The sequence below is a fragment of the Topomyia yanbarensis genome, chromosome 2 (assembly GCF_030247195.1).
Source record: "Topomyia yanbarensis strain Yona2022 chromosome 2, ASM3024719v1, whole genome shotgun sequence".
NCBI classification, from domain to species: Eukaryota; Metazoa; Arthropoda; class Insecta; order Diptera; family Culicidae; genus Topomyia; species Topomyia yanbarensis.
The window spans coordinates 383,181,117-383,194,737 of NC_080671.1; the positions used below are offsets into that span (position 1 = coordinate 383,181,117).

Here is a 13,621-nt window from a genome sequence, read left to right on the forward strand (position 1 = left end):
TAGACGACTTCAAAATTCACTTAAATCATATAATTTATGGTAGTAAAATAATTTACCAAAAGAATAAAGAAAGGTAGTCGAACAAACCGGCGCATTCAAGAAAAAAAAATTTCAGGGCATTGAAAAATTTTTGTATCTAATATTCATGATGTCGCTTATTTGGAATGCGAGCGACGAATGATTGAGTCGGTGCTACATTCATTCAAATTTGGGTGCGAAAGCGAAAATGTTTCTAGTCATATATTATGTATAAAAGTGTACTTACCTGGGACTGTGCATACTAGAAATCTTTGCCTAGTCTATACTAGAAATCTACTTCTATATAATGATCCAACAAACAACCGTGTACTAGTGCTCCTTTATGGACCCTTTGACTTCCCGGACCGAAGTGTCATAGAACCACACCAGCATTAGAATCACATGGTGTGAATCTATTGGCTTCAATCATCTAGAGTCAGATTAAACAGCGGAATTTGCTCTACTCACGGGAAACAGTGCATATCTTAGCCAAGAAATCGCACAAAATTTCACTGAAAGCATCGATGATCTTAGGATTGAATTTTGAAGGACACATTGAACTAAAAAGTTGATGTAAACATAACATGGTTGTTTTATAGCAACTGAAAATAAAATAAACAAAGAAGTATTGCTGGAGACGTCACTGTTTTGCTCTCGTCGAGGGGCAACTCAATGTACTGATAGGCGAAAAAAAATTCGGATACTTTTTTTTTCGGAATGTTTAATTGAATATCATGTCGAGTCGTTGGACAAAACCACAGTAGGAAGTTCTTTTCTTTTCTAAAATTATATTGATGCGAAACTTCATAATATAGAAAATTGTTTTATTGAAACTGATTAAAACTGATTCAGTAACATCTCTGTACTCTTTATTTCAACCTGTCTGTCGTAGAAAATTAAACCTTTTATAAAATGATAACTAGTAAAACGATCGCACATCTGCCTGCATTTGACCTCCGCTCTGCACACAATTGATATAAAAAACTTTCGTAATCCTGTTTGTCCTAAAATAGTTTATTATACTAATCTTACACTGGTAATGATTTTGTATATACAGGATCGTGTCGTTGATTTGATTTAATATAAATTACGGAAACAAACATGAAAGAACATTTCTCATAGATTCTTTTTCAATACAGTAATAAACGGTTTTTGTTTTTTTTTCTTCTGCCTCATTGCAGTATCTGCTGCCACAAAGATGTGTAGTTGCCCTAAAACCTACGGGGTTTCACGGATTTTTGTTTTGTTTTGTTGCATTCATCCCCTATACGCTCGATTTATGTCACGTATTAACGGGACATCGCTTCCATGGAAACGGTTTCAGTTTGTTGTCTCACAGATAGAAAAAATTGTTGCTCGACTTCGTAGTGCTTGTAGTTTGTATCCATTTAATTATTGTGTTGTTTTTTGTTGTTGTTTGTCTATTTACAAATTTTCTCTAAACTATTTTAACTAGAAAACTGTCAACAGTGGCATTTTTGTTTGTTTTTCTTTGGGTTGAGTTGGGCGATTGGGAATATACATTTGCTTGAAGGAAAACTGATTTCTCATTTGAATTGAGTTGATTTGAAATAGAATTGACAGTGTGAGTGACAATGCTTGTTTTTTTGGAAATTATTATAGTGACTAATTCACACGACCGCAAGGTGTATCATCAACAGAAGATTCTAGAATGTGGACTTAAAGCGCTAGAACGTTTAATGCCAATTTTTGCTGGAGTAATGATAGTTATGTTTATTGAAAATAAAAATTGAACCGCTCAAAATAGTTTGTTATTCCAGATTTTTTCAACCCATCCAAATCTTCATAATTGGTATGCCTGTTCTGTTCGCAGTTACTTAATCAATTCAGTTTTTGCAATTTTATTATGTTTATCTAAAAGTTTTTACAATTACTGAGGAAACCCTACCCCGCAGACTGTTCCTCGTTGACACTCGGTATGAATCCACGTTGCACGTTGGCGTAAATGGGCATTTTTTTCGTTGGAAACCCTGCCGGTATACGTTGAGTTCCACGAAATTGATTTGTGATGGTTTCAGTTCACTATACCCACTCAAACACATAAATGTATAATTGATAGCTGGGTGGGTGTTTTTGCTCCACCGATATCACCACTTGACGGGTAGCCTGTTTTCTCACTGGTTTACCTCCGTGAAGTGAAATGGTGGTTACATTTTGTTTCAATTTACCTGTGATTTTACCACAGAGAACAGACGTCCATCTCGAGCGTTTAAGTTGGGTGAATATTAAACGACTTATTGAGAGGTGATTGGCAGAGTTGAACATTTCCCTTTCGCGAACATTTTTCAGCTACTTGGACCAGCAAAAGAAAAGTAAGTAGGGTAATGAGCCTATTTCGGTTCTTTTAGGGAGAGGGCCGCACCATTTTTGACCAACTTTTAAATGAAGCTAATTATCAATAACTTTCGCAGAATAAAGTATCAGTGTACTGTTTCTTAATCATCAGTATAAAACTTATTTAGCAGAATTATCTCAAGTTTGAGCATAAATGAAAATAAATGTTATATTCTGTGTATCTATTCTCGCTGCAACAATTCAATTATCGCTTCCTTGGAGTGACAAATTTGACCGCATCAAAAAAATCCGGGTAAAACGCAATGCCTTATATTTTTCGAGCCGAATGATTTCTGACTAGGTATCCATCGACATGATTCGTAAAACGAATCATACTACTTTTTTACATGACCAAAACAAACATAAACATCACATTCTTGAAAGAATCTCATTCAGTTCAATTTGAATTTGTATTACAATGCATTTTTAAGTTTGTTTTAGTTTGGCCGCACTGCTGATTCTTTCAAGTGTGCTACACGCAGAAAGATTGTTTCGATTGTGGTAGTGTATTCTTCGTATTTCTGGATCACACTGATAAAATAAATTCGTAAATATAATGAATTCGATCATGCAATACACGAATTCATTCATCGTTTTCTGCAACGAAGTATTTTCGTGCATTCTAAATAGTAGGTTTCGTTCATCTCATGAACAAGAATGGCCGCTAAATTTTACACGTTTAATGTATACTGCACGAATGTTATCGTTGATAACGACATTTATTGAAATGAAATCATTCGTTTATTTCAATAAATGTTTTTATATATTACGTACGACTTCGTTGGTCGCACGAATTCATTCCGTTCATCTTAGAAAAGTTTTCGTATTTATTATCTTCTTATTTTTTCATTCGATCTTTTGGGATCGATGTTTGACAACACAGATTTTTTTAGTTAAAAAAACAGATCTGGCAAAATCGATTTTATTGTGATATGAAGAAATGGTCGCTTGATGAACGAAACTTTTCGTGAATTTTACTTATTTAGTGTACATTGCACGAATGCTGTCGCTGAAAACGACATTAATTTTCGTGAATGAAACGAAATGTTTTGTTTATTTTAATAAACGTCTATGTATATTACGAACAATCTCGTTGGTCGCACGAATTCATTTCGTTCATCTAAGAGAAGTTTTCGTATTTAATAGCATATTCTTTTACATTGCTCCGGTAGAGAAAAACTCAAAATTATTCATGCAAAACCATCGAGCGATGGCTCAACTGAATCCGTACTGCTCCGGATTCTAGATCAACTAGAAGCGGAAGAGGTTTAGAAAATCTTCCTGAAACCGGCGGACACGGATACGGCTACTAAATAGCCAGATCGAGACCGTCGTGAACATCAACAATTATCTGACGTATAGCAACAATGACTCCATATTCTACCTCTATTGAAGCTCTGTTGACGTTGACGGTTCGACGAATGGTGCTCGTAAATATTATAAAGATATTCGTATATAGCAGCGAACAATTCGTTTGCCGAACGAAGCTGTTTTGTAATAAGCCAACGAAAGTCGTTTCGTGGTTTTCACGAAAAACTCGTAATAAAAAAATAAATGTGTTTCAATAGAACTACGAACGATTCATTATATGTACGAAAAATTCGTATATTTTATGAAAATTATCTGTACGAAACTAATGCATAGCGATTTACGAATATATTCTATCAGTGCGCTTAATATAAAACTTGACCTATCCTAGCGTTTAACGAGTGATTTAATAGAGAATCAATCATAAAAGGATTCTCCAGCTAAAATACAGGGGTGGCATTGCAAGTCTCGAAACGAAAGGATTATTGTATGTAAGCTTGTATGAAAAAGTCGATTCGAAATGGTTCCATAATGTCACCCCAGGTATGTATAACGAGATATGAGGAAACAATTTGGCACTCGTATTTGAGATTTTACTAAGCACCGTTGCGTCCTGTTTCGGTTCACTATGTGAATGAGACGAATTAGCAAATATTTCAAGAAGGTAATTTTTCTTTAACTAAAAGTTATAATAAGCTGTCAGAGTCAGGAAATTGAAGCTGTTTAGAGTTCGAATCAAAATGTTATTTGCAAAGTAGCTTTCACAAAACTGACACCAGCTTTCGCACCCATACAAAAGTTGTTCACAATATTAATAATAGTAAGGCTACCGTGTCTCTGACTAGCAATTGCCGTTCCCGTCAACACAGTTAGTATTAAAACGTAGCCAATGGAAAATTGCAATTACCTTCGGCACGTTGGGCACAATAATTGACCATTTCGCAGCCTACGAGTTGGTAGGAGTTATTCACAGGTTAGGTACCGACAAATCTTCCACATGGTGCATTTCCCAGGCCCTATCGGTTTCGAAATAATCCAAAGGATAGGCACATTGCCTGCATAGTATGAGCTTATTTATATATATATATATATATATATTTTAATTCAGTTTTAATATTGGATTTGCCAATGGGAGCTGACCTGAATGCGTCAATACGATATGCGGTGTCCGAGCGAAATTTGCGACAACCGACGATTACTCCATTATTATCGGAATTCGGGTGAGTGGTTGGCATTATGAATAGCAGCGTTTATTTTCGATTGGGATCTCGTGGATTGAGGGGCTTGAATGTTATTTGCCAGTAATAATTCCGATTTAAAGCATTTACGACTGCTTTAAAAATGTATTTTTTTGCCTGTGGTAGTAAATACCGTAACAAAAATCAGGCGCCGCGTGATTTACGTACACATAAAACAATTATCGGAGCGTTCCTATCGGCTGACCATCGATGACAGTGGCGTGACAATGATAGGGAATTCGCGGGTGGTCAATAAATTGGCCTCATAGCGGGCGGATCTCGCTCACGAACACTCGGGCCAGGGTTTGGGTGGATAGCTAAATATTTGTGCGCCATTGCCGGTTGGTCTGCTTGCTGGTGGCCCCGAGGGTGCGCGTAGGGTGGGATGGTATGTAGATAGGATATCTTTTTTAAACTACGGGGAGATGGAATGCGTTCAGATTTGTGTGCCTGATTTTTTGTTGCATATAGAAAAACGATAATATGTGTTAACATGTTGCCTTTCGGAGAATTGATGTTTAATCAACCTATTTTATACAGTTTTATGCAGATGGGCTTGGTACTCCAATCAAATCGCGGGAATATGAAACAAGATTAAATTTTTTGAGTTTTAATTATTCAGATTTTTGTACGTTGCATTGATTTTTTTTCCATATATGCACCTAGGTTTAAATCGAAACTGCCAATCACTAGCTGCAGGATTGTGACAGGCAATGTGATTTCGTTTGGTTTTATTTGCTCCTGTGCAATATTTCGATTCATGTTGATTGCGAGATAACTTTGAATACTTTTAATTCAGAGTGTGTTTGGCATCCTAAAGTTCGATAAAAAATAATTGCGACTATGTAGCTTTTGTTATCCAGGGTCCATAATTTGTCAGGCAGATTTTGAACTCATTCTCAATTCTTGAGAGTGCTCCGTGAATCTGAGTCTACGATATTCGGTTCTCGGTTCATTTTTCTCGAGAAGTGATTGAGGACATCTGCTGCATACAAGGCGTTATAAAAGGTTTGTTCCAGTACCAGGAGAAACTGGAAGTACTCCGGAGCAAACAGGGAGAAAATCGTTCCTGTACTATCATCTTCTCTTTTTTCTTCTTCTGGTGGCAAACCGGAGTGAAAAGGAGCAGAAATTTTTTGCTCCGGAGCAACAGGGAGTAACTTCCATGTACTGGAACAAACCTAAAATGTACTAAACAGTGTTGAAAGATGTGTTATGCTGTTGATGTCAAAGGCCAAACTGATGTATTGTGATTGAACAGGGATACCGTTGAATATGTTGAAAGAAGCGACTGATGAACCAAATGTTCACTGGATTGAGAATATTCACTACGCTATGGTTGATGAGAGTTTATTGTAGGGTTAGCGAATGGGCTGAGAGTGAATTAAGGACACTTGATTCTGCTCTCTATTATTGTATTTTTATTCTATTCCACCACCTGGCTACGCCAGATCGCTTTTTACGCGTGGGTCACAGGTTTGCTTGCAAGAGGCTGTCGCTTCCGACAGCGCGTCGATCGGCACCTCGTCCGGTAGACCTCAGCGGCTTTGGACTACTTTGGTACTAAGCCGCATCGCATAGGCACACCCTTGAAAGATGTCTCTGAAGCGGACAAAACTAAAACATTATCTGGGAAATAATAATGTTCTGGCAACGCTCCATTTGCTCGTTGAACTCCAACGTTTTCATCGCCTGGACGCCAGTTTGACACTACAGAATGTTCATTTGATTACATTCGACGAGTTTTGATTCGAGCCACCTCCAGCCTCTTAAATCTTGACCGAGACCGATTTATTTTACTCATTTTACATGGACTTAGACTAGATTCGTTCGAAGCAAATCGCAAAGAATTTTTCTAAATCCATGTAAACAGTACAAGCGAACTGTCAAAAATGAACACCCGAGTTCATTTGTGACGTCAGCGTAAAGTATTCAATTGTCCATCATAAACTTCATTCATTATGAGTTTATTCGTGTCGTCACCTTGTAGATCTCAATATTTCAGAATGAATTCCTTAATTGCCATGCCTACTTTGTTGGCAGTATGAGTAAGCTTAGGGTCCATCCATAAATGACGTAGCATTATATGGGGGAGGGGGAGTTTTGTATTTTGTGATGATGTGGGACGACAGGGGGAGGGGGGTAGTGGATCATGTCATGCTACGTAGCTTTTTTAAAGAGGAATAGGAGTGAACCTGATGTCACGACAATCTTACCCGTTTCATCTAACTTCGTTTTTTTTATTTTTTATTTTTTCGTGGTGAATGGGGGGGTGGGGGGGGGGGGTATACCGTCAAGCTACGTAATTTCCAGGGGGGAGTATTTAGAGGATTGTGATGGGGGAGCGGATGTTAAAATCACTCCAAAATGCTACGTCATTAATTGATGTACCCTTATTGCAGCTGCTGGTAGGGTTCCGAAGCGATGATAGCACGAAAGATAGCAAGATACCCAATTGTTCTCTTGACTCTCAATTGGCGTGAGCCGCGGAAGGGAAACGTTCGTAGATGCGTGCTGGAAGGATTTCGCCCTTCGTAGGACCAAGTTCAAATGAGGTGCAACAGTAGCGAGATGCCGAATTGCAGGTATATATTAGGTCTGTTCCAGTACCAGGAGAAACTGGAAGTACTCCGGAGAAAATCGTTCCTGTACTCTCTTCTTCTCTTTTTTCTTCTTCTGGTAGCAAACGGGAGTAAAAAGAAGCAAAGATTTCGGAGTGACTTCCGTGTACTGGAACAAACCTAATGTGCGTATAAGCCATTCCGGCAAGGTTCAGTCGTTTCATAGGATTTCCGAGCCGAATCACAACACATAGTTGCCAGCAAACAGGCCTTATTAGGACGATTACATAATGGATAAAGTATTGGATTATGAAAATCCTTCTATTAACTTGATTTACCGTCATCGGGGGTTACTTTACGCCACGGAGGCTACTTTACGCCAAAATTAAGGAACGATACTTGAGCTTCTAATTCAAATTTAACGTTATAATTTGACAAAAGACGAATTTTGCGCCAACTCGAACAAATGTTGGCAGCACCCTCTCAGATTTTAATGAAACTTTCTGTACATGAAGACTTTGTTACAAAAAGCCACTTTCATACTTTGTTTTTACAAAAATGATCTAGACTGTCTTTTAAAAAGGGTCAAACTTTTTTCACCATTTTTTTCCAAATGGCTATAGCCTAAAAAAGACAAATCCTACAAAAAAATGTTGTAGGAGTGATTTTCACAAAATTAGTCAAATTTTTAATAAAAATATTGAAAAAATTCTACATCGACTCCTACACTGAAAAAAATCGATTTTACAAATTTCAAGTCGATTTACTAAAAAACCTGTTCTTTCAATTGGACAAAATTTGGTTCCAAGATAGGTAATTATGTTCCCTATCTAGCGTCAAAAATTCAAGTTGGGCACTTTTAAGGAAAAAAAGTTATTTGAAAAAAACTTTTCCTTGTCCAAACCGATTTTTCCAGTGTATTTGAATCGAAAACTAAACCAATGAGAGTCATACTCATCTCAGAATTCAATTTCCCAACTGCTAGTTTCCTGATACATATAAAAGCATCAGTAACGAATTTGGTATATATTCATAACAAACTTGAATATAAACTTTTAAATGAGCAGAATAATTAATTAACACTAATAGGCTTCTACTTTTACATGTTTTTAAATAATTAGCACGATGACGAAGTTGACCGATAAATCGACACTCAATGACCTGCACTGCGAGCCGTGTCCAACAACCCCGCCATTAAGCTGTGGAATAATGTTTGCAAACACGGCCCACGGCCAAAAATCCATTCACATCGACCCGCGAGTCGGTCATGCTAGCGCGCACCGACCAGTGATCGTTTATTTGAGCAGGTGCGGAGTATGAAAAAACTTCACACATTAACAGAGGCCCATAGGCTCTCTCGGTCACCTCGATGCATTACTATCGGGGCGTAATGCAATAACCATCTTAAATCAATTGTCTGTCAGAGGTTTTTTAGCACTGATGCATGCAATATGCTTGATGATGTTTGCAATACCGTCAAACCCCTCAACTTAGGGGGAATACAAGGTAGGCCTTTTTTAAAACAAAAAAAAAAATGAGAATAACTCAAGAACTGTTCGATATATAAAATTATTCGGTTTAAAAAAATGGTGTATTTCTACAATGGTAGCAATTTTGTGGAACTGAAATGTTTAAAAATCTTTTTTTTTTCGAGAGTTGTCCTGCTGGAGTTGTAGAGCTAGGTTCTCGAAAGGGTTCCCCGTCAGAATCACACACTACAATTGCAGACGAGACAGGCAACGTTGCCCACTAAAACACTGCTTAAGGCTAATTGCAGCTGGCCGTCATTCTGAATGTGATATTCATTGTACGGTTCAGATATGTAGAGGTTTTACGATCGCGTGTATCATCGCGAAGGGTCGAGCATTTGTACGCTAAAGTGTTTAATCGCGTGTGCGTTTGTATGTTGCGTGTGCTAACGTGTATGTAACTTCGCGTGTATAAATTCGATTTTATAACCGTGTTCCTTTCGCATATTCGCGTGTGTTCTTGGATGATAGCGCGCGAACCGTAAATCTGGTACTTAATTTTTTATGTACGGTTTAGATGCTAAAAGTGAAGATCTTACATATCACTGAAGTTCCCGGTCATGTCGCCATGGAACGTGTTGTCCAGTGGATACGAGAGCTTTCTTTTCTTAATTGGTTTAATTGAAGGCATGGACCTAGTCTGCTGATACCAAAGATAGAATCTTCCGGAAGTGACCGATTCATGATCGTGCGAGCGCGGGAGTTGTTAGGTTCACCCCCCCCGCGTTTGAAAATTTATAAGCCCTGAGACATTCACCTGATCACCAGGATGTTATCATGTTTGAGAGATCACGCGTGTAAGTGCTGTGGATGGTCGCGAAGGGCTAAAGCATTTGTACGTTAACGGGTTTATCACGTGATCCTTCCTAAGAACAAAATAAGAAAATAATGAAGTAATAATGGAATATTTGTTTAATGACATAAACTCTTTTCAATGGGATTCTTGATTAATAAAAATATACTTAGTTGCTAAATTAGACAATATCTTCTCAAAAACTGAGTTTTATTGGATTCTGAGATGATTATGACTTTCATTGATTTAGGTTCCGATAAAAATACACTGAAAAAAAATCAGTTTGGACAAGGAAAAGTTTTTTTCAAATAACTTTTTTTCCTCGAAAGTGCCCAACTTGGGGAACATAGTTACCTATTTTGGAACAAAATTTCATCCAAATCAAAAATGGTTTTTTTTAGTAAATCGACTTTAAATTTTCAAAATCGATTTTTTTCAGTGTAGGAGTCGATGAAGAATTTTTTCAATATTTTTATTCAAAAATTTGACTAATTTTGTGAAAATCTACATTTTTGTGAAGGATTTGCCATTTTTAGACTATAGCCATTTGAAAAAAAAAATGGTAAAAAAAGTTTGACCCTTTTCAAAAGACAGTTTAGATCATTTTTGGAAAAACAAAGTATGCAAAGTTGCTTTTTGTGACAGAAAGTTTTATTACAATCTGAGAGGGTGCTGCCAACTCTAAATACGATTTAGCGCGAAATTCGTCAAAAGCAAAACATAGTATTATTCGCTGGTTCAACACAAACATAAAAAATGGATATAGGTTTAAGAAAATGCTTGCAAGGATTCGTAGTAGGCGATGAAACTGAAATATAAAATATACTCAAAAAGCATTGTAACTTAAATTCTCCTGGGAAAGTGCGATATAGTAGCCAAATTATTAAATAAGAGAATAAGAGGACATATTCAAATATTTTCGAGATTTTTCTAAAACCATGTTTATCTCCGTTAATATCTGTTAATTAAATAAAAATGTATTAAGATTTCAAGCGACCAAAATTTAACAAGCATAATATTCGAAAGTTCTTGAAATATTTTTTATTATTTATTTATTTGAAAATAACCATGTGATCTAAATATATTATATGTTTTTGGAAAGAGCATACCAACACCATTTGAACTGATTATTGTTTTTATTGATTGGATGATCTTCTCATGATATATCGACCAATAACCAATAGTAGAAAAAAACTGCTTTTCAAAAAAAAAGGATCTCTAAAACGTTTCTTTCAAAAAAAAATATTGTTTTCGTGCTAAAATGGCATTGGCACAGCCAAACCAAGTTTCGCCTTCAGTTATTCTCATCGACTTAATCAGAATTCCTTTTCTTGTGGGACATCACGCAGGACTCATCAGAAACTCAAATAATGTTTTCGTTTTTGGAGCTAGCGTCAATCCGAAGCTAGCTTAGTCCTTTCACTAAGTTAGTGTCGGATTCTGACGAGACGAAGTCGAAACGCAAATTCCACATCAAATTTGGCCTAAAATTAGCCTAGAAAATACTTTTTCTAGCAGCGTAATTTATTTTGTAAACTAGTGAAATCAGCTGAATCAAAATGCGTATCATGTAGGTCAACCGATCATTTATCTGTGATAGCAAGACAGCAAGCAAACAATCAAATATTTCTGCTAATCTGGAAATTATTGATAATCTTCTTCCAAACGCAGCTGCAGATACCCTATGGAATATTATATTTTTATACTATTTTTTTTATTTTGATTATAGAGGTTTTAACCTTAGGGTCATTCGCCTCTTTGTCGGGTTAGAGAAATCTCTTTAGAAAAATCTCTAACCCTATGTGCGGGGTTGGGATTTGAACCCAGGTGATCTGCGTACTAGGCAATCGATTTACCAACTACGCTATCTCCACCCCTTTATACTAATTTGTTGTCAAAAAGAACGTTCAATTTAGTAGATACATTTTCTGAAACCTGATTATGAAAAATCTCAATTTGTTCTGCAGAATGAATCAGTTATTTACTGCCTTTGTAGAGTATGCCGGAGACAGGGTGGTCAAATAGTGATCTTGAGCCGATCAGTTTGCGATGTCGGAATTGATTACAGCTAACCGCTGATTTCTCTGCAATTTGTTTTCGTCATTTAATGAACGGAGCTTGTAGCTTTTCTTGGTGGCATGATTTCGATTTCAATCTATCGTTACATACTGTCATAAAATACAAGATTCTCTCTTCTTTAGTAAATAGCAACAATATTGACCTTTCAATGGTACCTCATTGGCGTCCATCCAAGTGTTCATTATGAAACTTGTTGGAAGGAGAATTGAAATAGTCCATGGATAAATGCAAATTTTTATCAATTGATCGGAAGTGTTCCCTGCCTATAGGCTATATTGAAAGCTAGAAAATGAAACGGTATACACTTTGGCTACGAACGAACAAAGTGGGAAATCCTAAACTCACCTCCCTCCCCACCTTCCTACTACCAACCTCGGCCCTGCACAAATATGCACAACTTCTACTTGTTCCTCTTCCGGTCGAAACACATTTATTTCAATTCTGACAATACAGATTTCCACCATCCAAACCCGGAAGGCATCAGGTTCGCTTGTGTTCTGCTGAACCGAATATGTCAATGAACGGGATCCGGAGCGATGGTGTATTGTCTACATGCCCATCATACATAGCATTGAAAATTCAGCCCAGCAGTGTACCTATGCTGTATAACAACGTTACAGGGTCCCCATACCGGTAGCATCACAGTGTCCAGTCTTTTTCGGCAAGGGTTTCCCCAGCCATATGGTTTTCCGAATAACCTACATACGTGCGTAGTACATATAGATACATACATACAGGTGGCCGCTCGGACCGCTGGAAGTAAATTTTAATTAAACACAGCTCTCCTGCTGCGAAAACGCCAACGGCGTCCGGACTGTCACAATTTCACGCAGGTATTGTTTATTATTATTAGGCAGTTGTTGTTGCGGCTGTTGCTGCTGCGGATGGTGTTGGTGCAATTGCCCCTGCTGCAACGAGGTTGGTGTAGGCTGTTGCTGCTGCGACTGCTGGTGGTGGTTCTGCAGCGACGTTGGCGTGTGCTGCTGATGCTGTTGGCTCTGATGATCCTGGTGCTGCAGCTGTAACGTTAATTGTGACTGATTTAGGACCGGCTGAGCGGCCAGCGATGCCTGGGACGCCGGCGATATCAGCGGGAATGGCGACGTCGACGTTTTGAAGCTACTACCGTGGTCTATCTGGGCGTAGATGGTCGGTTCATCGAAATAGTTGTATGCTGGAGGGGGCGGAAGCTTTTTCAGATGATTGAGATGATTTTTATTGCTATTGTCATCGTGAGGTATTGCTAATGCTAATTCAGCGTAGTGAACTTCGTTAGACGACTGTTTTTGGGCGGGTGAGGTGAACCACGTACCACGTGTTTTTTGTTTATTTCCGTACCGGTGCACCGAACAAGTTGATTAGCACCGACCAGGACCAGGAGGAGGGAGAACATGAAAAAAGAGAAAACGACATTAGTTAGACACTGATGTTTTGGAAGTTGGGAGTAGGAGATGGTGGGCGACAGCCACAAAGCTGTGCTCGGTCTAATGGGTGTGTGCATGTGTACAATGTTGATGAGAATCATGTTTGACAGTGTTTCCGAAGTTGAGTTTATGCTCACAGGAGCAGAACGGAATGGACAGACGTGAAAGCTTGGCTGTGGCACAATTTCCACGACAGTCAATCGGTCAATCTTGCACATACCTGTGCGAATTGGTATGTATAGGTCAGAGAGGTAGCAAATGTGTTTTCAGAGCAAATTTTTGGACAAATATGTACCGCATACGAGAAAAACAGCGC

General features: G+C 37.9%; 1 protein-coding gene across 2 annotated transcripts in view; it reads right to left on the reverse strand.

Annotated features, from left to right (window-relative positions):
- Positions 1 to 825: 825 nt before the first annotated feature.
- LOC131684694 (B-cell receptor CD22) overlaps positions 826 to 13,621 on the reverse strand; it is a 1,114,748-nt gene continuing 1,101,952 nt past the window's right edge. The window contains exon 17 of one of the 2 annotated variants that reach the window (XM_058967793.1): positions 826 to 13,161. In XM_058967793.1, coding sequence (XP_058823776.1) covers positions 12,652 to 13,161 — 510 coding nt within the window. In that variant the 3' untranslated portion in view covers positions 826 to 12,651. The remainder of the gene's footprint in view (positions 13,162 to 13,621) is intronic. The other variant, XM_058967794.1, reaches the window with a different exon arrangement.